The following is a 24,697-nucleotide window of genomic DNA, read 5'->3' as shown; positions in this document are numbered from 1 at the left end:
ATTTTATAGGGACAGTCCCAATATTTGGGGCTTTTTCTTATATAGGTGCCTTTTACCTTGCACCCCCAGTCCCAATTTTTCACACTTGCTATTTGGTCACCCTGTGTCCTGGTGGTGTCACCTCTGTGCCTGATCAATCGCAATTGCAAGTCCCAATTGGGGCTGCTTCTCTCAACTCTCCTCCCTACATACACATCTCCTTTCCTGACCTGCTGTTCCAATGTGCCATGAAACCTTCCAGAACCTTTCAATTCAAAACTCCATTCTGTCTTATTGTTCAAAACATTATGCTTTTGTGTCTGAATATAGATATACTCTGTTACACTCTGATTGACTAGTACATAAAACCTAAGACTGAAAATTAGACACCTGTCTTAGTTGCCTGTAAAATCTACTGAATGGGATAAGAAATAAATTATAGATAATTTAAATTATCAATAAAAAATAGATTATTTGCCTTCCCATACCACGACTTTGTTAAGTGCGTTTCCTACCTTGCTTAACTACTGGCACCCCATGTTATAATTCACACCCAACTGGAAAGTTGAAAGTAAATACTGGCCTCCTACGTCAGTTTCTTTATTAATGCATCCAAATGGCAATTATGCTTAACCTCCAGGAACACACGATTATTGCTCTCCCCAGTGTGCAGCGTGGGCCATAAGTGCCACTAGGGGCATTAACCATTACATAAAGTATTCACTTTTAGCCTTCCATTGGCATGCCAGTGAAGTGATGCAAATCTGACCTAACTGGCATTTTGTTTTTCAGGAAGGGAGCTACAACACAATTTCAGTTCAAAATATAATCTATTCTGATGACAATAAATTAAATTAAATAAATAAATTAAATTAAAAGTGGGGACAGTCAAAGTGGAGATTCAAGTTGTCTCTGCACAACAACATTCACAAATAGACTGGTTTTAGAGAAAACAGCTGGGTACATTCAGGTTAAAGCCAAGGGTTTTGGCACAATACGTGGTTCTCCTTTCATGCTGGAAAACCAAAATGCATACAGTGTGTAACCTACTGAAAACACATAGATGTCCAGTTTCCTTATTTATTAGGCTCATTAATTTAATTCAATACAGTAATTTTGAGTAATTTCTCCAGCTTTAATTTACCAGAGGTGACGTACAACTCAAAGAGGTCTGACTCAGCCCCAAAATAAAGACATTCTGTAATACAAAAAGCCTATTACCAGTTTGCAGAAAAAAAATAATTGAGGCATCTGATTACAGTGGATCGTGCCTAATGATGCAGAATTGTGTGTAGCTTTTTGATGGTAAGGCAGATCCTGAGCAAAAGTTTACATTTTCATGCCTGGAATATTTGCAAGGTGATTTAGCTGTCTCTCTGGAAGGAAAGGAAAGGTTCTGGCTGCTAAATTGTTTCCACAGTTGGATTGTTGATTTTTGCTGTTTTTGTTTTTTTAAGTTACACATAGTTGATACAGGAATCACAGGTTTTGTGGGTAGATGAGGCAACTAATGTGTGGAGGGAGGCAAAGGAAAATTAAAGCAACTCAGGGTCTTGTTGGGGCTGCTGAATGGAGGGATAGCAAAAGAGTTGAGCTAGTTGAGAAGAAGGATGACTTGGGTTATTTGTGGCAGAGGTAATTGGAGCTGCTTATTAATTGCACCATATGAACGGTTACTTACCACCCATTGTGTGTTCAGTGCTGCAAAGTATACTATACAGAACAAAGACAGTGCCTGCCCTGAGGAGTTTACAGTCTAAAAGAAAGGTCAGCATCTTTCCTGTAAATCATCCATTGTACCCAAACAAAACAGGTATTGTAAGGGTACCATAAAAATCAACTCTCTGAAGGCCCCTAATAGAGACTGTGATACCAATTCAGCAAAGAACGTAAATGCATGCTTAATTTAAGCACATACTTGTGATCATCCATATTCACCAAAACACTAGAAAATATGCTTAAATGTTAATCATGTGCTTAACTGCTTTACTTAATCAGGGCCTATATGAATTGGCTTAGGGAAGAAGTGACAACTTATTTACAAATGCCATTCTTTTTATGGATCTATATCAAAACTTCAGCATTATCTTAAAGCATTTATTATTTAAAAGTGCATAGCAGTGTGATTGTAAACCTGTTTGGTAATATGTTTTAGAAAGAGCATGTGCTTGACCATTTCTGCAGAGATCAGAAGATGAAGTACTGCATTAGGATTTAAGCAGCATGACAAGATTCAGTACGTCTAGCTTCATGCAAAATTCATATGGTATGCACACATGGCTCTATTTATGACAAAGCAGTGAAGTTAGAAACATGTCATCATTCTTTTACCACAACTACTAGCAAATTGCTAATTAACTAAGTATGGCAATTAACATTCTTTTAACAGCTTTTCAATATGTAATTTCTTTTATACACTTGCAGAATCTTTACAGGGCTTTCCACAGATAATGCAATAGCTCTTGTAGAACTACTTCATCATCAGTGGAAGAGAAAGTTTAGCTACGCTCTAGTGTTTTCTTCTGTTCAGAAAAAGTCATTTGGATTCCTTTCATCTGATCTTCCCTCTCTGTCACAGTCACTTTATTTCTTACAAAATGTTTCCTATTCATCATATACAAATATTCATTAAAACAAAAATTTGTGAATTAAATTTTATGAGCGTTATCTAAGCTACCTTTCTCGATTGCCTCTACTGCTCTTTCCTCTATAAACCAATTCCAGTATTCTTCTGATTTTCTTTCTAACTCATTCCACCCTGGAGTAGGATACTCTCACTCTCTCAGCTTCCTGATCTCTCCAGTAATGAATTTAATATTTGAGCTGTAAATTTACCAGACACCCAGGGGTCTTTGACCCTAAGCCCTCTTAAAAAAAAAAAAATGTTCTGAAACTCAATCTGAAGCCATTTTCATATTTTCTAAAGAGTGATAGTCAGTCTTCCTTTCATTCCTTTTTCCCCCCCTTTTTTTTCTTATTTAATTTCAACTGTAGTTTTTTAAATTGCTTTCTTACCACCCAGTTCATCCCATGAACCATGACTGATATCTATCCACTTCCTTGGCCTCTACTCCCTCACTGTTCAAGATCTTTGGAGAAACTCCAACGACCATGGTGACTTCCTCCAGAACACACTTTCCCTTTCCTCCTCCAGCACTTCCATTTTTCTTACAAAACAGCTCTATTTTTCATCCCTCATTGAGGCTCATGACTGCACCTCCAATATCTATTTGCAACCACTTGCATAAAACTGGAGTAATGCAGTGACGAATTAGGCCTGGGTATTTTAACTCCTTTGATTGCTCTGGTCTGTTTCTTTGCCCTGTGATGTCCCAGGTCTTGAATCCAGGCCAGTGAGTTCTTAGACAGTGATCACATCCTGGCCTCCACTCAATATCTGGTAAAACCTAGTGGCTCAAGAAGCTAGTAGGACTACAACTTCAGCCAAGGCACCAACCATGGGAGTCAGACTAAAGGATAACCCAACTCCACCAATTGGCCCAACCACACTATTTAAGCTAGAAGGTGGTACAGGAACTTGTCTGAACAACCAGATGATTTCCTACTGTGGCTGCATTGGACACTGCTTCCTACCTCCAACCCTGTTCCTGATTACTATTCTGCTCCTGTCTCAACCCCTGCCTTCACTTCTGTTCCCACCGTGCTCCTGCTCGTCGCCTGATCCTTGCCTCTCCTCCAGTTCTGCCCTTACACCTGACCTCCAGTCATCAGTTACCAGTCCTGGCTCCGACGTCTGATTCTGACTTGACCATTAACTCTGGCATTTGGTATCTGACCCTGGCTTTGATCCTCAGCTTTGACTTCTGGCACTGGTAATCAGCAGCTGACTTTGGTGCTTACCTTCAGCTTTATTCCTCAAGCTGGATTTCTACTCTGCCCCTTAGGCTACACCACCTACATCCTAGTCCATAATAGACCCTGACCCCCTTCCTTACCTCATCAATCCTCTATCATCTTCTTTAGTGTCATTTAAAGCATTTCTCAGCTATTTAGATGCTGCCCTGCCTCTTTTTTTTTCAAATACAGGCCTCTATTCAGGAAAGCATTTAAACACATGGTTAAGTGAAATCATGTGCTATCTAAAGTCCCTATCATCCTCTTGTGTCACTCCAAACTATCACCGCTGTTTTCCCTTCATTCGAGCCTCCCTTACTCTAGGATACATAGTGCTTCTTTCCAAGCAACCATAATAACGCTGATATGCCAAATATGTTAGCTATAAGCTAATATTCTGATAAAAGACAGGAAGCCAAATTTTGCCCTTACCACTGTACAGACCGACTGACATAAAAGAGAAACTAAAGGCAGGAGCTGTCCACTATATACATTTTATGTAGTGTTCAATTAATAGAAATAATATTTTTAATTTCAACAGACAAGCTAGGTCTCAGAATTCCAAGGTTATTCAATACATCTTTCTGGGTGAAACCACATTATCTCTTAATAGGCCAGCTGGTGCATCCTGATCTATGCACTTTTCAAAGTAAATCCATTATCAACAGCTACAATCACACTTACATTCCATCCAAGATATGGCACCTTTATCAAGCAACAAACAGTTTTGAAACCTTATTCAGTTTCAAGATATTCAGATTTCATATGAAGTGATCAAAAATGAAATGGTTATTCTCTTGTTAATCATATAGAACAGTACCATATTATACAATATTGGCATTTAATAGTATGTTTCTTCCAGTATATTCCAAATTGCTTTGCTAAGCAATTACTTATACACCACAATGCAGTGTCTTTCTGCAGACAGCCAATCAATAATCTAAAAAAAAAAAAAAAAAAGCTAATAAAATTTTCAATACTGCCAACGGAACTACATAATGGTCCCAATAAATGTCCCAATAAAACTCGTGAAAAACAACACAAGGAACAATATATTTTCAGTTTTTCAAAAACAATGAAATATATATAAACACGAACATACTAAAAATTATGACTCAAGCTGTTATGAGTAAGTCATAAATTCAATGTGATGGCGAACCCAACAATGCTATCTTTAATAGCAGAAACCAAAGCCAGAATAAGACAATTCAGGGCCCCTGGACCACAATTATATGTGGGCTCCATCATGCAGCCCTGCACCCACTACCCATCGCAGAGACAGAGAAACACCCCCCCGTTCTCCCCACATGGAACAGTAATTGTTCCCATCAGAAACAGCAGGGATTGGAGCTTTGTCCCCTTCTTAACAGGCAGGAATGGAAGCAGAGGGGCCGACCTGGTATCAGGGTATACCTGTTGAGTGAGTTGGCCAGGATCTCTGCACTCCTCTCCCCCTACCACATAGAAGTTCTTTACTAGGTTGGTGTTGATGGGGCCTGGAGTTCACATCTGATAGAGCCAAATAAGGCAGTTCCAACTTCTCAGAGCTATTGTCTCAGGTTGTGTGCTGACCCAGAAAGATATCACTGCATTGGCTGCACTTGGGTGGGATACATTTTCTTCATAATCATAAGGGTCAAAACTTCTTTAAAAAACTGAAACGGAGATTCTGCCATAATCAGACAACTCTAGGATTTTTTGTTTGTTTCCTCTGAGTTTGCTGAGCTGATGTTATAATTCTCTGTTTCTGCCATCATAATCAATCCCACAGAAACCAGTTATATTTATCCCCTGTATCCTCCATGTAGGGAATGAGTAACAGGAACAAATAAACTGTTAAGAAACGAATGATTCTGCCTACTTACATGAAAGTGTCCATAGGAAAAAAGAAGATAATGAGAAGATAAATGCAATAAACATGACAGAGACATAATTAGTTCTCAAAGAATGTTTTCTAGCATTTTAATAAACTTTTGGTTAGTTTTTTTAATTAGCCAAAGCAATTTAGGTCCAAAGCTAGTATCACCTGATGCTGCAACACCTGGATGCAGTATTAGGCAAAATCCTTGAGATCTCTGAGTTTTCTCTTTGCATATCCATGCAGACAGAGTCCATTGCTCTAATGGATCAAGCCCCAACAAGGGAGAGGAAACACCTTTTATCCTTCAAGATTCAGAGAATATGTCTAATATAATCCCAACTATAAATATAAAATGAGGGTGTCTACATTAGCTGTTACCACTCAAGAGAGAGATCTGGGAGTCACTGTGGATAGTTTTCTGAAAACATCCACTCAATGTGCAGCAGCAGTAAAAACACTAATAGAATTTGGGAATCATTAGGAGAAGGATAAATAAGAAGACAGAAAATATATTGCCTTTTTATAAATCCATCGTACTCCCACAATTTGAAGACTGCATGCAGATCAGGGTGCTCCACCTTAAAAAAGATGTATTGGAATTGGAAAAAGTAAAGAAAAGGACAACAAAAATGATTATGGGTAAGGATATGCTTCCATATGAGGACAGTTTAATAAAACTGGGACTTTTCTGCTTGGAAAAGAGATGATTAAGGTGGGATATGATAGAGGTCTACAAAATCATGACTGACGTGGAAAAAGTAAATAAGGAGCTGTTATTTACGCCTTCTTATAACACAAGAACTAGAGGTCACTAAATGAAGTTAATAGGCAGCAGGTTTAAAACTGACAAAAGGAAGTATTTTTTCACACAACGCACATTCAACCTGTTGAACTCCTTGCCAGAGGATATTGTGAAGGCTAAGATTATAACAGGGTTCAAAAAAAGAACTAGATAAATTCATGAAGGATAGGTCCATCAATGGCTATTAGCCAGGATAGGCAGGGATTGCTGTTTGCCAGAGTCTGGGAATGGCTGATGGGATGGATCACTTGATGATTATCTGTTCTATTCATTCCCTCTGAAGCAACTGGCATTGGCCATTGTCAGAAGACACGGTACTGGGCTAAATGGACCATTGCTCTGATCTAGTAGGGCCATTTTTATGTTCTTCTGTCTATGCTACAACAAAACATCTGCAGCTGGCCTGACTCCACTGACTCGGGCTCGCAGGGTTCGGGCTGTGGGGCTATAGAATTGTAGTGTAGACATTCGGGCATGCACTATAGCTTGGGCTCAGGAAAGAGGGTCCCAGGCTCCAGACTGAGCACTAACATCTAGACTGTAATTTTCTAGCCCACAGCCTGAGCCCTGCAGGCATGAATCAACTGACATGGGCCAGCTGTGAGTGTTTTATTGCAGTGTAGCCATAACCGGAGACACAATCAGAAACAATTCCAGCATCCAGAGCACCCCTGGTCTGGAAGAGCTAGAAATATCAGTATGTTTCATCACTCTGTCTCTTTCTCTTAAGGAAGTTTCTACAAGTGTTCCTTGCAAACATACCCTTGAAAATGCAAATTGATGACAACCAATCTCTAGGACTAAAGGTTTGTCACGGATATTCCCTAAAGATCCTTATGTTATTCATACTCCCCCACTACAGCCACACAGGGCTGGGATTTGAGAACCTGTGGCTTTGCTATTTTGAGTACTCAGCTGTCACTGATGGCACTAAGATGGTAGCACACTCCCTCCCAGCTGGATGCCTGAGCAGCCACTATGCCCTTCAGCCACAAAGGGCAGCTCAATAACATGACATGCTGTATGATTCAGCAGAGCAAGATCAGCCTAAGAGCAAGGCACTGTTTTCTAATCCTGCTTCTGGAATTAAACAAAGGGCCATATCGTATGATGAAGTCAATGACAAATCTCCCATTGACTTCAATGGGAGCCCTAATTTCCCCATCTCATAATGGGGATTATAATGCCTCTCTCACAAAAATGAGATGTCCCACTGACCTTCCCCAACATCCTCAAACTAGTTCTGCATATAACGATGTGATCAAAGTGGACAAAGTTACATCACCCCCAGCTTCACTGACATTTCTCACTATCCTAACCATCCAGGCTGCTATTGTTGTTAATGATAGATATAGCATCACACAAGTACCAGGCACTTTACAAACACTCAAGGAGACAAACTCTCTCCTTTTGAACTATGGGCCTGATCTGGCATACAGAATACCCACTGACTTCAATAAGAACTTTTCACAGGCAGGCCTTGCAGTTTCAAGAGTAGAGGCCTGATCCAACCTCCCCTTTTAGGCAATGGAAACACTGCCCTGGATTTGAACAGGAGTTGGATTAGTCACTCAGTTGGACTAAGTAACTAAGAAACAAACAGTAAAGGCTCAGGAACAGAGAGGAGAAAAAAGGGCCAAAGAGGTGATCACTGCTGGAGAACTAATGGGAAGAGGTATACATTTATCTTCTACTCCTGTGCGTTATAACTTGTATGCATTTCTCTATGCTTTGTGCTGTTCAGGATTTGGCATCTACTCTATTTTCATAATCATAATGTGGCCAAAGGGCAATTATCTTTCTTTTATGATCTTCAGTGTTCCAAAACCCTCTAAAGGACAAGCCTACACAAACTTCCACTACCCCTTCTTCAAATGAATAGCAGTTATGAGAATTTAACTTGATCAAACTGGAGGAAACGAAAGAATAACTATCATCAGAAACAATTATTTTTTAAAAGACATGAGCTAGTAAAGAGCCACGTCTGAACTAAAACACTCTTTTCACTTACACAAATACACTTTTCTTCACTTTGAATTAACACTTTTGCTTTTCCACAAATAGACTGCAGAAACAGAAAATTAATTAAGAATAGAGACAAGGAGGAGGAAAGATCTTAAACTAGAAATAGAGTGTTATCTCCATACTGAGAATTTCTATAGCCACTCTTAGTCTATTTGCTTTTGTATTCAGGAAAATATGAGCTCAAAACTATGAAAGTCACTGGGGCTGCATGGCATTATCCAATACAAGATTTTCAATGGATAATAGAAAAAGCATTTTTCTAACAGGATACTACATTCCTTCCACTGTACTGCAATGACAGCAAGCTTCAATTTGCTACTTATGGAGGTGCAATCCACAGTTGGATTCCAAGACATGTCAGCTATAATCATATTTAAACATAGTAGGTGGGAGACATACACTTATTGCCAAGTTCTGTGTAGCACTTTAAGTGACATTTCTTGTGAGCCAAAGATAAGGGATCTGGGTGAATACTCTCCTTTACCCTCAATCCACACTCATCAGAAATTGGGAAGTCCCTAAGGCTCAGTCCTTGAGGAAAAGCAGGGCCTTTGATTTAGGGAGTACATTCATTGAGCTATCAGTCCTTACCACTAACAAAGCTAAGATAAAGCTATAAACTAGAGCTGGGTGAAATTTTTCATTAAAAGCTTTTCCTTAGTGAAAAATGCAGTTCAAGTCCACAGACATTCTGCAAATACATGTCACTCTCACCAAATTGTTTAAGTTAAAAAATAATCTAAATGTTTTGTTTCAACATTTTTAAATGAAATGTTTTGAATTCAATTTGAAAGAGTTTCCTTTCAAAATTTCTTTCAATTATATTTTAAAAAAATATAAAAAAGCTCGATACTGAAATGAAATGTTGAAATGTTTACAAATGGTTATTTCAATCTTATGGTGCATGTAATACAACTATCAAATATCAAAAGGGTTTGGTGTACCATGCCAGTCAAACCAACACACTGCGATTTAAATAATCTAACGAATAATTTTATAGCATTGTTTTCCGACCAAAAAAAAAAAATCCCTGTTCACACTGGGTTGTGCTGTAGGACCATTGGCCAGATCTCAGTAAGGATTGGTAAAAGGGTCTGACTGTCCTATCAACCATGAAGGGCTTGATCCAAAGTCCACTGACCTCAATCAGCTTTGGATCAGGCCCACAATGAGTGACATATGCATCAGCACAAACTGAAATAAAAACTGTAAATGTCATATTTCTCAATTGCAAACTATTATATCTGTTAAAAGTTTTCAGAAAATTAAAATTATACATACCATAATTTAATTAAAATTTTACAAAATAAAGCCTATACATCAAAATAAATGCAAGAAACAGCAAATGCTAATCCTATGTCATAGTCTGTGGCTAGCAAATTAATCGCTTTGATACATCTTATAACTTTCCTAAATAGCATCTCATAAAAATATGATGTTATCATAAATATGTTTAACACACTTTTTGGAAGAAACATTCAGAGCTTTTTTAACCCTTTCTCAATTTCTATGGTGATATTACAGTATCCAATATAATGTGTTTTCATTTCATATTACAAATATTACTGTAGATCCTAAAAGTGTGTTGCACTGGCACAACTAATTTGACTCTCATGTTGACCAATTGTCTGGTAGTGTCACTGTGGCAGTCAGCATAGTTCTAACTACATATCATCTGAAAATGAAAGCCTTTAATATACATATTGTGTCATTCCTCATTACTGTCACAATATTACATCAGTCAGTTCATCTAGACTGTCAAAATATTTGTGTGTTCTCCTATTCTTATTCCTTCAGTAATTGCTCAATCCATAAGCCCAAACATACACTTTATTAAAATTCTGTTCTTTTAAAACATTTACTTTCTGAGAATGGTATTTGGTATAAAAATTCAGATTTAGGGTGCACTGGAAACATATCCTGTAATCTAATTCTGCCATAAATATTTATATCTCTTTGTCTTTTCTCATCCTTAGTTTTACTATTCTCAGTAATTTGATTCTGAGTGAAATGAGTCAAATGCAGCCAAAGATGTGAGATACTGTGAAATGGGCTGCACCTTTGTGAGATAGGTATCTGTAATTATTTCTGATATTTAAGAAGTGTTTCTTCTGAAGCTACACATTTTAAATTAAGAGGTCTCAAGTACACTTTGAAAAATGCTCTTACCTTTTGTTCCACATAGCCTAAAATTGGATTAAATAGTTTACTCCACAAAATCCTAGTTCTCCCACTAATGCAGGCGCACAACTGAAATCACACAAATTTCTGTTTTCAATACTTTCAAATTCCCTACAGTATCTTTATAAGTCTCAACACTGGAAACAATCCTTCTGGTAAAGAACTGGATAGGCTTCTCTTAAAATCCATCCATATTTCCCTACATCCCCAAGAGTCAAATGCAAGGGTACAAGCCAAGATGCTTGTTTCTTTCATGGCTGAGCATGCTGTCTTTACAATACTCTCAAATCTTACATGCCTGTGAAGTGAAACAGTAAACTGAAGACCACATGGTAGAGCAAACAGGCTACCAGATATAAGAACATAAGAAAGGCCATACTGAGTCAGGTCAGTGGTCCATCTAACCCAGTATCCTGTCATCCAACAGTGACCAATGCCAGGTGCTTCAAAGGGAATGAATAGAACAGGTAATCATCAAGTGATCAGTCCCATCACCAGTTCCCAACTTCTGGCAAATAGCAATCCTTGCCCATCTGGCGAAGAGCCATTGATGGGCCTATCCTCCATAAACTTATCTAGTTCTTTTTTGAACCCCGTTATAGTCTTAACCTTCACATCATCCTCTGGCAAGGAGTTCCACAGGTTGACTGTGCGTTGTATGAAGAAATATTTCCTTTTATTAGTTTTAAACCTGCTGCCTATTAATTTCATTTAGTGACCCCCTAGTTCTTGTGTTATGAGAGGGAGTAAATAACACTTTCTTATTTACTTTCTCCACACTAGTCATGATTTTATAGAGGTCTATCATATCGCCCCTTAATCGTCTCTTTTCCAAGCTGAAAAGTCCCACTCTTATTAATCTCTCATCTATCATATCCTCCTAATCATTTTTGTTGCCCTTTTCTGTACATTTTCCTATTTCGATGGATCTTTTTTGAGATGGGGTGACCAGATCTGCACACAGTATTCAAGATGAGAGTGTACCATGGATTTATAAAGAGGCAATATGACATTTTCTGTCTTCTTATCTCTCCCTCTCCTAATAATTCCTAATGTTCTATTAGCTTTTTTGACTGCCGCTGCACATTGAGTGGATGTTTTCAGAGAACTATCCACAGTGACTCCCTGATCTTTTTCTTGAGTAGTAACAGCTAATTTAGACCGCATCATTTTATATGAATAGTTGGGAGTATATTTTCCAATGTGCATTATTTTGCAATTATCAACACTGAATTTCATCTGCCATTTTGTTGCCCAGTCACCCAGTTTTGTGAGATCTTATTGTAACTCTTCACAGTCTGCTTTGATCTTTACTATCTTGAGTAGTTTTGTATCATCTGCACATTTTGCCACCTCACCGTTTACCCCTTTTTCCAGATCATTTATGAATATGTTGAAAAGTCCTGGTACAGACCCTCAGGGGACACTACTATTTTCCACCTCTCCATTCTGAAAACTGAGCATTTATTCCTAACCTTTGTTTCCTATCTTTTAACCAGTTACTGATTCAGGAGAGGACCTTCCCTATTATCCCATAACAGCTTACTTTGCTTAACAGAGGCCTTGTCAAAGGCTTTCTGAAAATTAAGTATACTATATCCACTGTATCACCCTTGTCCACATGCTTGTTGACCCCCTCAAAGAATTCTCATAGATTGGTGAGACAATTTCCCTTCACAAAAACCATGTTGATTCTTCCCCAACAAATCATATTAATCTATGTGTCTGATAATTCTGTTCTTTTCAACCAATAGTTTCAACCAATTTGCCTGGTATTGAAGTTAGGCTTCCCAGCCTGTAATTGCCAGGATCACCTCCGGAGCCTTTTTTAAAAATTGGCGTCACATTAGCTATCCTCCAGTCATCTGGTGCAGAAGTTGATTTAAAATTATAGGTTTCATACCACAGTTAGTAGTTCTGCAATTTCACACTTGAGTTCCTTCAGAACTCTTGGGTGAATGCCATCTGGTCCTGGTGACTTATTACTGTTTAATTTATCAATTTGTTCAAAAATCTCCTCTAATGCCACCTCAACCTGGGACAGTTCGTCAGATTTATCACCTAAAAAGAATGGCTCAGGTTTGGGAATCTCCCTCACATCCTCAGTCATAAAGACTGATATGCCACAATAATTTTGGCAGAGGTATTTCATATTCTATCAATGGATAATCAATATAGGTAGATCTTCTCAAATTGAAAATACTATATGTTCATAAAAAAAACTTTTAAAGCCATCTATGCTAAAAACAGAGTTTACTTGGAAACCAAACCTTTGGGGACAAAGTCTAATTCAAGCTCTTACTTGGTAATGAATAAAAAATAAATTAATTAATTAATTTCCGTAGAATACAAATTTAACATGCCAATATACAGCCCCATGACAATCTTCTGTATTACATTTCAGTTTGAAGTAGACTCAATGTTGAATTAACATAGTGAAGCTATACTGAATATTTCAAACAATAAGTACTTACATTCTGCGTACTTCTGAAGCTGAGAAAATTCTGTTGGACTGAGGTTAACCCACTTCTCCCGATTCATCATAATGGTGATAAGGTTCTTTATTAAATATCAGAAAAATGTCTTTTGACCCACGTATTAGTTGCTCACAAACTCCAACATAGTTTAGTAGTTTCAATTCACAGTGCCTGGAGACTTTCTGAGAGATAGAATCAGTCTATATGAAATGTTTGATGGTATAAACTGTTCTGAATGTGTGGCTTCAATGACGAATTAAAGCACTGTTAAAAGAAGAGGGGAAAATAATTAAAATGTACATACCAGGTACAAAATTAATACAACTTTCACTGATAATTATAAGATTAATAGTTGTTCAAATATATTAATAATCTAATATTACTAGTCCAATTTGTATTTTCAAATCTTACTTTTCATTAGCTATGTAAATTATAATCAATTTTATGAATTATTATTATAGTTAGGGCTTTGATCTTTAGATGCCACCACTAAAACACAATTGATAGCATAAATAGTTACGCTACCAGGTCCAATTCAGGCAACAGGATTAAATTTAGTGCCCAATCTCAAACCAACTTTATGCACTTTTTATCCCAATGAAGCAGGATGGCATGCTTTCTAATGGGGGATCACTAATAGCACTACTCTTTACACAGTAATTTTAACAGTAATATTACACAGTAATTTTAACAGTAATATTACCTGGGAGGGTCAGTCTAAGGGAAAGAGTGATAAGGAAGAAGAGGTCCAAGGCTAAAGGGGAGGAAGAGGAAAATCAAAGTAAGGACAACAACAAAAAACAGGAGAAGTTGGCGCACTAGGACAGAAAATACACACAAAAAAAACACATGCCTAACAACTGACAGCACCTCTTTTCAGTCTCAAGTTTGGTTACTGTCTCTGGATAAACCGATTCAGAAATCAAGAGGAGAAATGAATAATAGGGTAGGTCTAATTCACCTATCAATTTGGGAATGACCCTTACTTTTAAAAATTTAACTTATTTTTAGTCCTTGATGCAGGACCATTTCACCTGAAAAATTTTGAATCCTGAATTACACTGCAGATTTTCTGATCACACTTAGCGTCATCCAAACAGTAAACTGTGTAGTATTATTATATCATGGAATAACAGCCAGATAACACTGGCTGCCCCTTTGTTAAACAAGTGATAAAATACATTGACTAAATCATAAGTGATGTATTTTATGGGGTATCTAAGAAAAAAGGGTAAGTATGTTAATAGCCTTAAATATGCTGATTTTATATAAAGGGAATGAAAATGTGGACAGAAGATTAGGAAAGTAAGAAAAAATGCCAATAAGTCATCGAAACAACTTAAAAAAGGTGCTTGTTTTGTTTTCAGTTGAGTTGTTTTTCACTGTGCTCAAGAAACAACGGGGGGCAAATAGTCTCTTGTTATGGGAAAACATCCAGCTGAATAATTAACATGCTCTAGAAACTCCACAAGTTTATCAATGAGCCATTTCTTTTGCATTCAGGCTTGTTATCTCTCAGGTTGGGAAACAACCATGGGTAGAGAGTAACTGTATATTTTGAACTCTCTCAAAGATGGCTGGGAAATGTTTCCTCTCCCCAAAAGCCTCATAGTTCTTTTCATAGCCATGCTATTATTGACTGACCCCTTAGCCATTCCCGCCAGTTTACCACACAGAGGAGTTAATGGTGCAGCAACACTTACTCCCACATGGATTTCCCATCAGAAACCAGCTAGGTCCCAGGGGAAGTTTGCTACTGAGTGCATCTACTCCTTGGTCACTCTCCCTGCCTATCAAAACAGACCCACCAATCATTTGGAATTTCAGCAGAGAATTTCATGATTCCTTGGGGTTGGAGTCTCATGCCACAGTGAAGCCATCCTTCCTATCTTCTCTGCTCACACCCATGACAACAGGCAATGGAAGATCAAGTCAAGACAAGTGCAAAACCAAGAGTATCCAAAACAGAAGGCAGATTGGAGTTGAATATGCCCACAGGATGGAGCTATTGATGTTAAACACTTAACATCTGAGTCCTGAGTTCCTCAGTAGAAAATTTTTCAGACACAAAGTATTAGCGATATTGATTATATCGACATGCCTGCTTTCTAAATCCTGTGCAATACACTATACACAGAAAAGTCTGAGGAGCCAAAGAAATCTGTTACAGTGAGTGAAGGTCAGCCATGCCAAGAAAAAATAAATTAGTAGCTACTACAGTAGTGAAAGGAGGGCTTCTCGTTAGTGAAGCTGAAGGAATTGTTCATGCAAGCAAACAATATGAGTTTCAATATGGTTGAATATAAAGTCATATGTAAGAACAAAGGATGTAGGCCATGCTTACAGAAACGGGATGTTATCCTGGGATGCAGTGGCTGAAAAAAAAACTTGGGAGTGGGGGGTCACAGTGGATATCAACTGAACTGATATCAGTGCAACACCAGGGCAAAACGGTTAATGTGATTCTCAGATGTTTATACAGGGCAATGTTGGCCAGGAGTAGAGAGATATTATTGAGATTTGGCAGGCTTCAGCTTAAAACAATAGCTGTCATTAAGTGTCACTTTCAGCTAGCACACTGAAATCGACCAACACAATATCCATCAGTAACAGCTGGTGGGCATGCAGCCTGCCCTCACATCTGGCACCTGCAGGGATTGAACTCCCCCAGCCTTGTGGCAGAGCAAGGAGCCCCCTGTTGTCACAAGAGTGAGTGAGCAGGGCGATGATAGCGGAGCTGCAGAGGGCTCCCTGCATGACCCTGGGGCTGATGACACTGGATCCATGCAGATGCAAAGATGGCTGTGGTCCTGGCAGGGCAGAGCAGAGACCCTGGACCAGGGAGGATATCCCACTGCTCCATGGCTAGATCATGGCCTTCCCCACACCTTGCACCTGCAGAGATCATGGGTTACTAGCCTCCCAGCTGTGCAAGGAGCCCTCTGCAGTTCCACTGTCACAAAGCCCCACTCATTCACTTACCAGCCGGGGGGGGGGGGGGGGGGAGGGCCGGGGGAGGCGGCGGAGAGTGAGGGGGAAATATCCCTTGGCAAGAACTGTTTTCAGCAGCAGGATAGCCTCCCCTGTGGCTGGGGGCTTGTCCTCCTCTTTGCAGCACTGGCTGAGAGTCCCTGCTCCACTGGACCAAGACCACAGCCTCCCATGCATCTTATGCCAGATATCCTGGGCCCATCAGCCATACAGGAAGTCCCCTGCAGTCCTTCTGTCAGTGCTAGGAACCCCCTGCAGTGATGCTGTCAGTGCTGCCCTAACCCAACCCCCCCTTAGTTTATCTATATTAATTGCATTTTTATATATATAAATAAATCCATTTTCACACTGGGTGCAATCATTTCAGAAATACATCGTACAGTTCTGGTGTCCACAATTCAAGAATGATGTGGAAATTGGAGAGGATTCAGAGAAGAGCCATGAGAATCATTAAAAGGACTGGAAAATATGCCTTACGTGAAAGACTCAAAGAGCTCAATTCATTTAGCTTAACAAAGAGAAGGTGAAGAGGTGGCTTCATCAGTCTCCAACTACTTACATGGAGAATAGAGAATAGAAGACTCTTCAATCTAGCAGACAAAAGTATAACAAGATCTAGTCACTGGAAATTGAACCTAAACAAATTCAGACTAGAAATAAGGCACATATTGCTAATAGTAAGGGGTAATTAACTAGTGGAACAACTTAGAAATTGTTGCAGTGGATTTCACTGGAAATTTTAACATCAAGATTGACTGTTCTTTCTGAAAGATATACTCTAGTTCAAACAGGAATTAATTCAGGAAAGTCCTATGGCCTGTGTTATGACCACAATGGTCCCTTCTGACTTTATAATCGATGAATCTATGAAATATAGAATACTGAAATGGACATAGAAACAATGAGATACAGACCCCATAGCATGGTTAAATGTTGAGGCTGCAATATTATTTAAGCCTATTATCTAACTGGGTTGGCCACCCCAAACTATGTGGCATGGTTGTTCCAGTGTAGTTCTCAGTGGGCACCATTGTCTGTGGTACTATAAATCTGAGGGCACCTATGATGGCCGTGTCCCCCATTACCCTCAAATCTACCATGAAATCCTAACTGGAAGCCAGAGTCCCAGCCCATTCCCCTCTTTGATGCTGGAGGTAGGAGAGATGAGGTAAGTTGAGCCACAAGCTGCATGGGACATAGAAGCAAACCCCTCATTATGCAGTGCCATACCCAGGACCAGTACCCACGCAGACCACTGAGTTACAGGACCTCAGATTGGACCCTTTCTAATTCACCAACTGCACTGGAACTCTCCATAGTTGGAACAATTGTAACTTAAACCCCCAAAACCAGCCCTTCTGGGTGTCAGATGGAATTAGAGAAACTCATTCAGCATTTTGGCAATTTTGCCATATGGGCAAATCTCTTCCAGACCCCAAAACGGACAATCAGCCTAGCTCTAGGAGGTCCAACAACTATATTAAGTATGGGAAGGGTGGGGCTGAAACAGGAAGCCCACAATAGCTTCCTTACCTAAGCAGCAACAACTTCCTTTTTCTGTAACTCCAGATATTAGCCAAGCATCCAGCCACAACACCACCTCCACCACCTCCACCACTTAATGGTAGCAGCAGTGGGTGAGACCGATTCCAAAGCCAAGGCGGAGATGCAGCACGTAACACTCCCACACATACCTTACACCATGTAGCATGAGGAAGGCGGAAAAGGGAGAAGAGAAAGAAGCAGTCCCCCCCTCCCACCCCACACATGCTGAAGGCAAACAGAACATGGATGGGGAAGCAGAGGAAGCACATGGAGCGCTGCCCCAGCTAATCCCAATTGAGATCTTCTCTCCCTCCACAATCCCAGCGAGTGTCTCCGCTGCTCGTGGCCCCACAAAAGCTGCACTCCAGTTAGTGAGATGAGCATTTGTGCATGCATCAAGGAAAAGTTAGGATCATCTAGTGAAAATAATAGCTATCTTTGTGCAGGTAAACCTCTGCTTGGGCTGCTTCCTTGTCCTTTTCAATTAAGAACCAGAATCAATACAGATCTTACAAATAAAACACATTACAGATATATTACTGTGTTGTTCATATTCTCAAATTAGAATAAAATGTGTGATACAAATTAAAGAAATGGAACTAAGAAATGATGACAGAACAATAGTAAAGATTAGTTGGAGAAAGCACAGTTGAGTGGAAAAATAGCAAAATAACTGTGATGATGGTGGCTAATGGTAATATGTCAGCTCTCACAGATGCCAGTGCTAGACAAGGATGAGTCAACTTTAATAGCAAAGAAAAGGGGAAGAACTACATTACGTGGAACTGACATTTTATCAGATAGCTACGATTCTAACTTGGGAACTTCTGTCATTGTTTTATTTATGTCAAAAGAACATAACTAAGGTCATCAGGGAATTTTTCATTAAATTACAGGCTTGTTTTTCATTGTTCTGATGACTGATTAGGTTTTACTGAAGACAGTTTTATTTTTAAATGGCTAATTCATGTAATTTACCATGCTGCTATCATAACCTTTTACAACATTACAACCGGTATTCTTAATGAAATTAGATTCTTCGGTTATACAAGTTAATGTTAGTGTATGATATATAGTTATAGATTAGTTCAACTATTTAACGAAGATACTTAATTTGAACAAACTGGCATTGCCATTAATGTCCGTGACCAGACAATGACTAGTCAGGGATCTTAACTAATTGCTCTGTCCCTGTGCACAACTGCAATGACTTTGTAGTTGAACATTCTATGAAGGTGGATTCTTGTGTGCCCAGTCTATGTATGGGGATACCCTTCACATACATAGAGTCCCCTGTTGCACATGTGAGGTGGGAGATGTATCATCCCTGAGACATCATACCATTCTCCCAAAGGGCTCCACTGCAGTCAGGTCTTACAGACTATCACATTATGTTCCTTCACTATCCAACACCCTGCAGGAGAATAACGTGGAGGAATCTCTACAAGGGCAAACTCCCCAGACATTTCAGTTCTCTCTCAGTCCTCTCCCACAGGTTTCACTGCAGAAGGGGCAATCCAGCCCTATATAAGGAAGAGTATCATTCCTGCAGCTCTGTTACTTTGTTTTCATTGGTAAGTCTTTTATGGAGGAGTTCTTTCATTATATATAGATAATGATGTAGCTATAAAAACCCTGTGTACCATAGATTATACAGATAGTGGAAACATTCAAAATATACACTGATGCATACTTATCCTCAATTGTATATGTCAGATCAAATATCATAAACATTTCCTTTCAACAAGAAACATATTTCATACAAATGGCTTGGGTTACAGTAATGTAAATTAAATGTTAATACCTAGGGAAACAGCATTAAAACAAAGTACAAAGAATGTATTTGGTTGAAATAATGTAAATTAGCTTTCTTGATGAAGTTTCAACCAAATACATTCTTTGTACTTTGTTTTAATGCTGTTTCCCTAGGTATCTTATAGAAGTCATGCAATGAGAGAAATCTATCCTACTTTACAAAGTGGAAAGCCATCACAGTAACAGCACAACAACAAGTGAGGGAAAAAAACAGCCAAAGCATTAATCAAACATGTCCCTGCTTGTTGGCAAGTAAAATACTGATCGCCTGCACTATACAGATGTAAACAGTGCATTTACTTCTCCATGCAAAGGCAACTTACTTCAAAGAAAGCAATATGGTATACTTCTAAAATATACAGGATGTCAGGTAAGAAACTCCACTGATCCTCTAAGAGTTTGACCTATTCCAGAATACATGGATCTCTGCCATCATTTTGTTCACATAAAATCTCTGTTTAGGTAACTTTCTAGTCCTCCTTGACGAAGAACTTAGATACAAAGCAGACCATACAAATAAGACAAATGAAGATATAATATTATCTAAGGTATCTATTTTATCACAATAAGAATACAAAAATCTTCCTCTGGTATTTCCTGGTCACAATGCATGTTAAATTATCAGTCTCCAAGTTATAATGTGTACCAGAAATCGGCTCTTGAATTTACTCTGCTGTGTCTAAGACTTTCCACAATATGGAGAGTCCTTCCACCTTTCTATGGCACAAACTCTCTCACACAACTTCATTTACTAACTTTCCAGTCACTTACTCTTCAAAAGAGAGGGTGGGATTAATGGCTGCAGAAGAAAAACCTGTGTTGTAAGTAGGCATCCTCCAAGTTATAGGAAGAGGAAAGCAGTGGGATGATCTAGGTCCTCTCCAAACTCATTCCTCCTCATTCTTGCCAACCAGCGACCGTCAACACTACTCCCACTAAACAGGAAAAGGACTTCCCAATAGTTTAGCCAATCATAGAAACCTATTCCAACTTTTATGCTTTTGAAAGAAAGAAAAAAAAAGAGAAAACAACAAAGAACCACAGGGGAACAACAATTTCTCTCTATGGAAACAATAGTTACTCCCCCACAGCATGACTGATTGGTGGTTTTCCTTGAGAAATAGGAACAAAATATATCAGCAGAATGTTTCACACCATAATTGCTATGGAGGCTGAAGCAATTATGCATTTCAAGAATTGAACTTCTCTAAAGAGGGCTGGCTTTAAGTTACTTGAGGCCCTTTACAATACCATTATAATGAGCACCCTACCTTCACTGTCCAAGATTCATTGTGAAACATTCTCAGTCACATCCTTCACATGCCTGCTGGGGACAGCCTTCCCATAGAGGCAGGGCTGGGCTATAGGGGATGGTCCCAAACTGATTTGCGTGTGTTTGTGAAGAAAGTCATAGAAACAGCAATCACATGTTTCTTGCAGTATAGGAGGAGATGGAAGGGGGGAGTGAGAGGGATGACAACTTGTGATATCTCAAGGCAGCAATAAAGGGAAAGAAATCTAAATTCCTCCAGTGGCTCAACAGTTCTTTTCACACCAGAACTCTTTGCAAACACACACAAAACAGCTCACATATTCCAGTCACACAGCAGTGGAGCACAACCAGAAACATCATGCTGGTGTTTTTCCCTGCTCCTTGAGTGGTGCACCTATGAACTGGGAGCCTCTTTCCCTACTGGTTTGCCAGCACTGTCTGAACCAGCCAAACCTCTACAGAACAAGGCCCTGACTACAAAAGGATATTTGCAAAGTCTAACAGTTTACAATAACATTGTTTTTTTTGTTTGTTTGTTTGTTTTTTTTTGGGGGGGCGACTAAAAAGAGGGGGGAGTTAAGTGTTTAAATGGATTCCTCAAAATAGTTTTCCATAACAATTTAAGAATATCTGTTGGCCAGCAAATGCTTGCAAAGACACACCTGAAATAGTACACAAGACCATTTTCTTGAAAGTCAGTTGAGAACACAGAAAATTTCCTTATGCAGACAGTGCCTAAACACCTTTCTTTAATGAATCAACATTGCCATTTTCAGGCTTATCATACAATAAAAAATTGCACTTCATAATGAACAGCAGCAGAGGAGCAATTTAATTCTGAATTACTATATCTTTTGACTCTGTAGCATATTAAAATGTGCAAGGTTACCAATTACATTATTTCTGCTCTGTTAATTAAGCAATATTGATCAAAAGTACATGGCATTTCTGGGAATTATTGACCAGATAGGAGGAGTGGATGCACCCTCACCATTAATCACCTGTGCCTTGCACAGTGTCATTCAAGCTATACTGGGAGGGGAAAAAGTTAACAATTCTTGAAAAGTCCTAGGAGTTCTTTCTGGGTTTATGTATGTGAAACCACTGAGGAGCACATCACACCTTACAATTCATTTGACAATTTCTAGAAAAATCCTGGCTACAATATTGATTAGACTTCACCTGCCATTTATCGTATAGTTGATGTTATGTGTTTTGAATGAAATACTAATCCAAAAGTTATTTGCCACACTTCTTTCTCCAACCTGATTTTATTTGCTTTTCCTTTTTGTAATCACAGTTTTCATAACCCCCTAAATGAATACACAAATGTTAGGAGCAGCAATATTCTCTTTTGTTATTTATATAAGTAAACACATTAAAAAGCATTTACTCATTTTAGTAATACATACCCAGTAGACTGAGGTATGGAGTAAGATACACAGCTGGTGTAAATTGACATACCTCCACTGAAGTCAATGGAACTTTGCTGTTTTTTACCCATTGAGAATCTGAGCCATAAAGTTTAGCTGAATGCCTTTGACGCCACTAAGAAACGTGAATATTGTCTGACAAATGTACACCCTGAAGTGCGATACTGAGCTTGTAAAAAAGTCCATTTAAAATTTTAATATAAAAAAGCCACCCAGAGTATACTCCTCAGAGAGGGAATTACTCAAATGCTCCTTCTGAAATTATTTATTTAGAACATACCCAGTAAATCTGGGGACACATGACACAGAAAACATGTGACACGTTAAGAATAGGGGAGAAAATATTGGACTGTTATAGTCTCCATGGTTAAGAGGAATACTAACCAGAGAGGACTGATCCTCCACTCCAATATATCAAGTTTTATGGCAGTGAGGTGAATCAAACCCAATGTGATGAATAAAATCCTTTAATATTTAATTACAGTTTTAATAAAAAGGTGCATATTTACAATATATCTTTCTCAGTGTGGTTATACTGCTGCACCCCAAATTTTGTGTTTCTAAGCTTCCAGGTATTTTAAAAGCTACTTAACCTAGACCCTAAGTAACTTAAAAAAGCCTTTCCACCTCCATGTATTCTTGCTATTTCCAAGGTGTTAAGGTACACTTTTTGCTGGGTCAGAAAGACTACATCTGAATGCCTAAGGGTTTCTCTGCTGCAAAAAAAAAAAAAGAAAAAAAAAAAAGAAAACAGAGACACAAAATAAGCACATAAATGTACTAATGTTGCTATAGGTTCACAAAGTCTTTCTTGTCCTTTGGCTGGTCTTCCTTTCAGAAAAGGCAACGGACTAAAATAAATACAGATTGGCATCTCTCAGGCAGGAATTAATCTTCCCCCATTTTACAGGCAAATACTTATTCAAAAGGCTTGTTTCAAAGGACTTGTTTCCCAGACTTCAAACTCCTGTGTCAGAGTTTGAAAAAAATCACTCATTAAATAAGAAAAGTTAAAGCAAGAAGTTTGAAGAGTAAGTCGTCTTTTTTTTTTTTTTTTTTTTTTTTTTTTGGTCCATTTAAAAACAAGTGCACTCATACACAAATGAAAAAAAAAAAAACTACCCACAGCCCCATTAAAATAGATACTGTTCACTAGAGAATAAAATTCTCTGCAGTGGTGTTGTAGCTGTGTTGGTCTCAGGATATTAGAGAACCAACCCAGGTGAGGTAATATCTTTTATGGGATCAACTTCTGTTAGGGAAAAAAGGTGGTTCAATAAAAGATATTACCTCACTCACATTGTCTCTAAAATTCTCTCAAACACACACATGCACATTTTCTCTCTGTAGAAAATCACTACATATAAAATGTTAAAATCAGGAGAGAACACAAGGGGATTCAATCTCACCAAAAAGTGTATAATAAATTATTTAGACCAGAATCTGTTAATACACTGCAAATGATCTATTTCAGAAATATGGGATATGCTGGCTGAGTTTTACATTCAAATGGCTCTTAAAATTAAAGACTGCTGAATCACAAAACGTATGACCCAGCCTCAGTTAATGAATTACAGCAAATTCTCTCTGATGTGCCTGTTACCAAATACAGAATTTGATAGGTGTCTTATGAAACTGCAGAAAATAACACTGTTAGAATGTAGAGTGCTTTGCACTGCAGAACATTAAATAAATCATTCTGTTGTATGGACCAATCAAAATTCTTTCTATGTTATGAGTTTGTGTCACTTTTTCCCTACCTCCAAAAATAAAAAGTTCCAAAAGTGCAGAACACTGAGAAATAAACATCTTGGGGTCAAATTCTGCCTTCAAATATATATGCATAGCTCCCCTTTAGGTCAAAAGGGTCACACATGCATATCTGGGGAAAGAATTAACAACACTTGATGGATGTTAGTTGCACTACTTAACATGCTACTAGAAGGTGCTGAGATACAATTGCGATGTAGGTGGTAGAAGAATTTATACAGAATTCAGTTTTAATCCCCAATTCTCTCTCCCCTTCCCCATCCCCTTCCCAGGATGAATTGTGTGTGCAGTGTAATATTTTGCTTCAGTAGATTTTTGTTGGTGGTGGTTTGTTTGTTTGCTTAGTTTAATTTGCTTGGTTTAATTTATTTATTCTATATGTACACACTGCTAGTGTTGATATCAGAGAAAGCTGAAGTGTTCCTTACGCTTGGAGAGGAAGATGGAGAGGTTTATTGTGGTGGTTCTTAATGTTTGTGTGAGTTTGTTCTGCAGTCAGACCAACCCTCAAGAAAAAAAAAAAAAAAAAAAAAAAACTGTCTCCTGCAGACAAGCTTTACCCTTGCTGTAGAAAGTTCTGTTGTGCCTGAAGAGCAGCGTTGTTAACCACACTCTTCATCCCAGCGCTTTAGGTGATCTTTTAGACACATTGGGCCCAGACCACTGAGTGCCTTGAAAATAAGACCTGAA

The 24,697-nt window shown here is 38.6% G+C and overlaps 1 protein-coding gene across 1 annotated transcript in view; it reads right to left on the bottom strand.

Annotated features, from left to right (window-relative positions):
* The window catches only part of DGKB (diacylglycerol kinase beta), a 471,047-nt gene that overhangs the window by 425,393 nt on the left and 20,957 nt on the right, over nucleotides 1–24,697 (bottom strand). Inside the window, exons 3-4 of the mRNA XM_067562119.1 lie at nucleotides 13,884–13,934; nucleotides 13,178–13,444 (exon numbers count right to left, since the gene is read on the bottom strand). Coding sequence (XP_067418220.1) covers nucleotides 13,178–13,247 — 70 coding nt within the window. The 5' untranslated portion in view covers nucleotides 13,248–13,444; nucleotides 13,884–13,934. The remainder of the gene's footprint in view (nucleotides 1–13,177; nucleotides 13,445–13,883; nucleotides 13,935–24,697) is intronic.

This window comes from Emydura macquarii, unplaced genomic scaffold, assembly GCF_026122565.2.
Source record: "Emydura macquarii macquarii isolate MOO-44397 ecotype Brisbane River unplaced genomic scaffold, CSIRO-AGI_Emac_v2 contig_2422, whole genome shotgun sequence".
NCBI classification, from domain to species: domain Eukaryota; kingdom Metazoa; phylum Chordata; order Testudines; family Chelidae; genus Emydura; species Emydura macquarii.
Note: the sequence above shows the minus strand (reverse complement) of the source record. Positions and strands in the feature narration are given on the sequence as shown.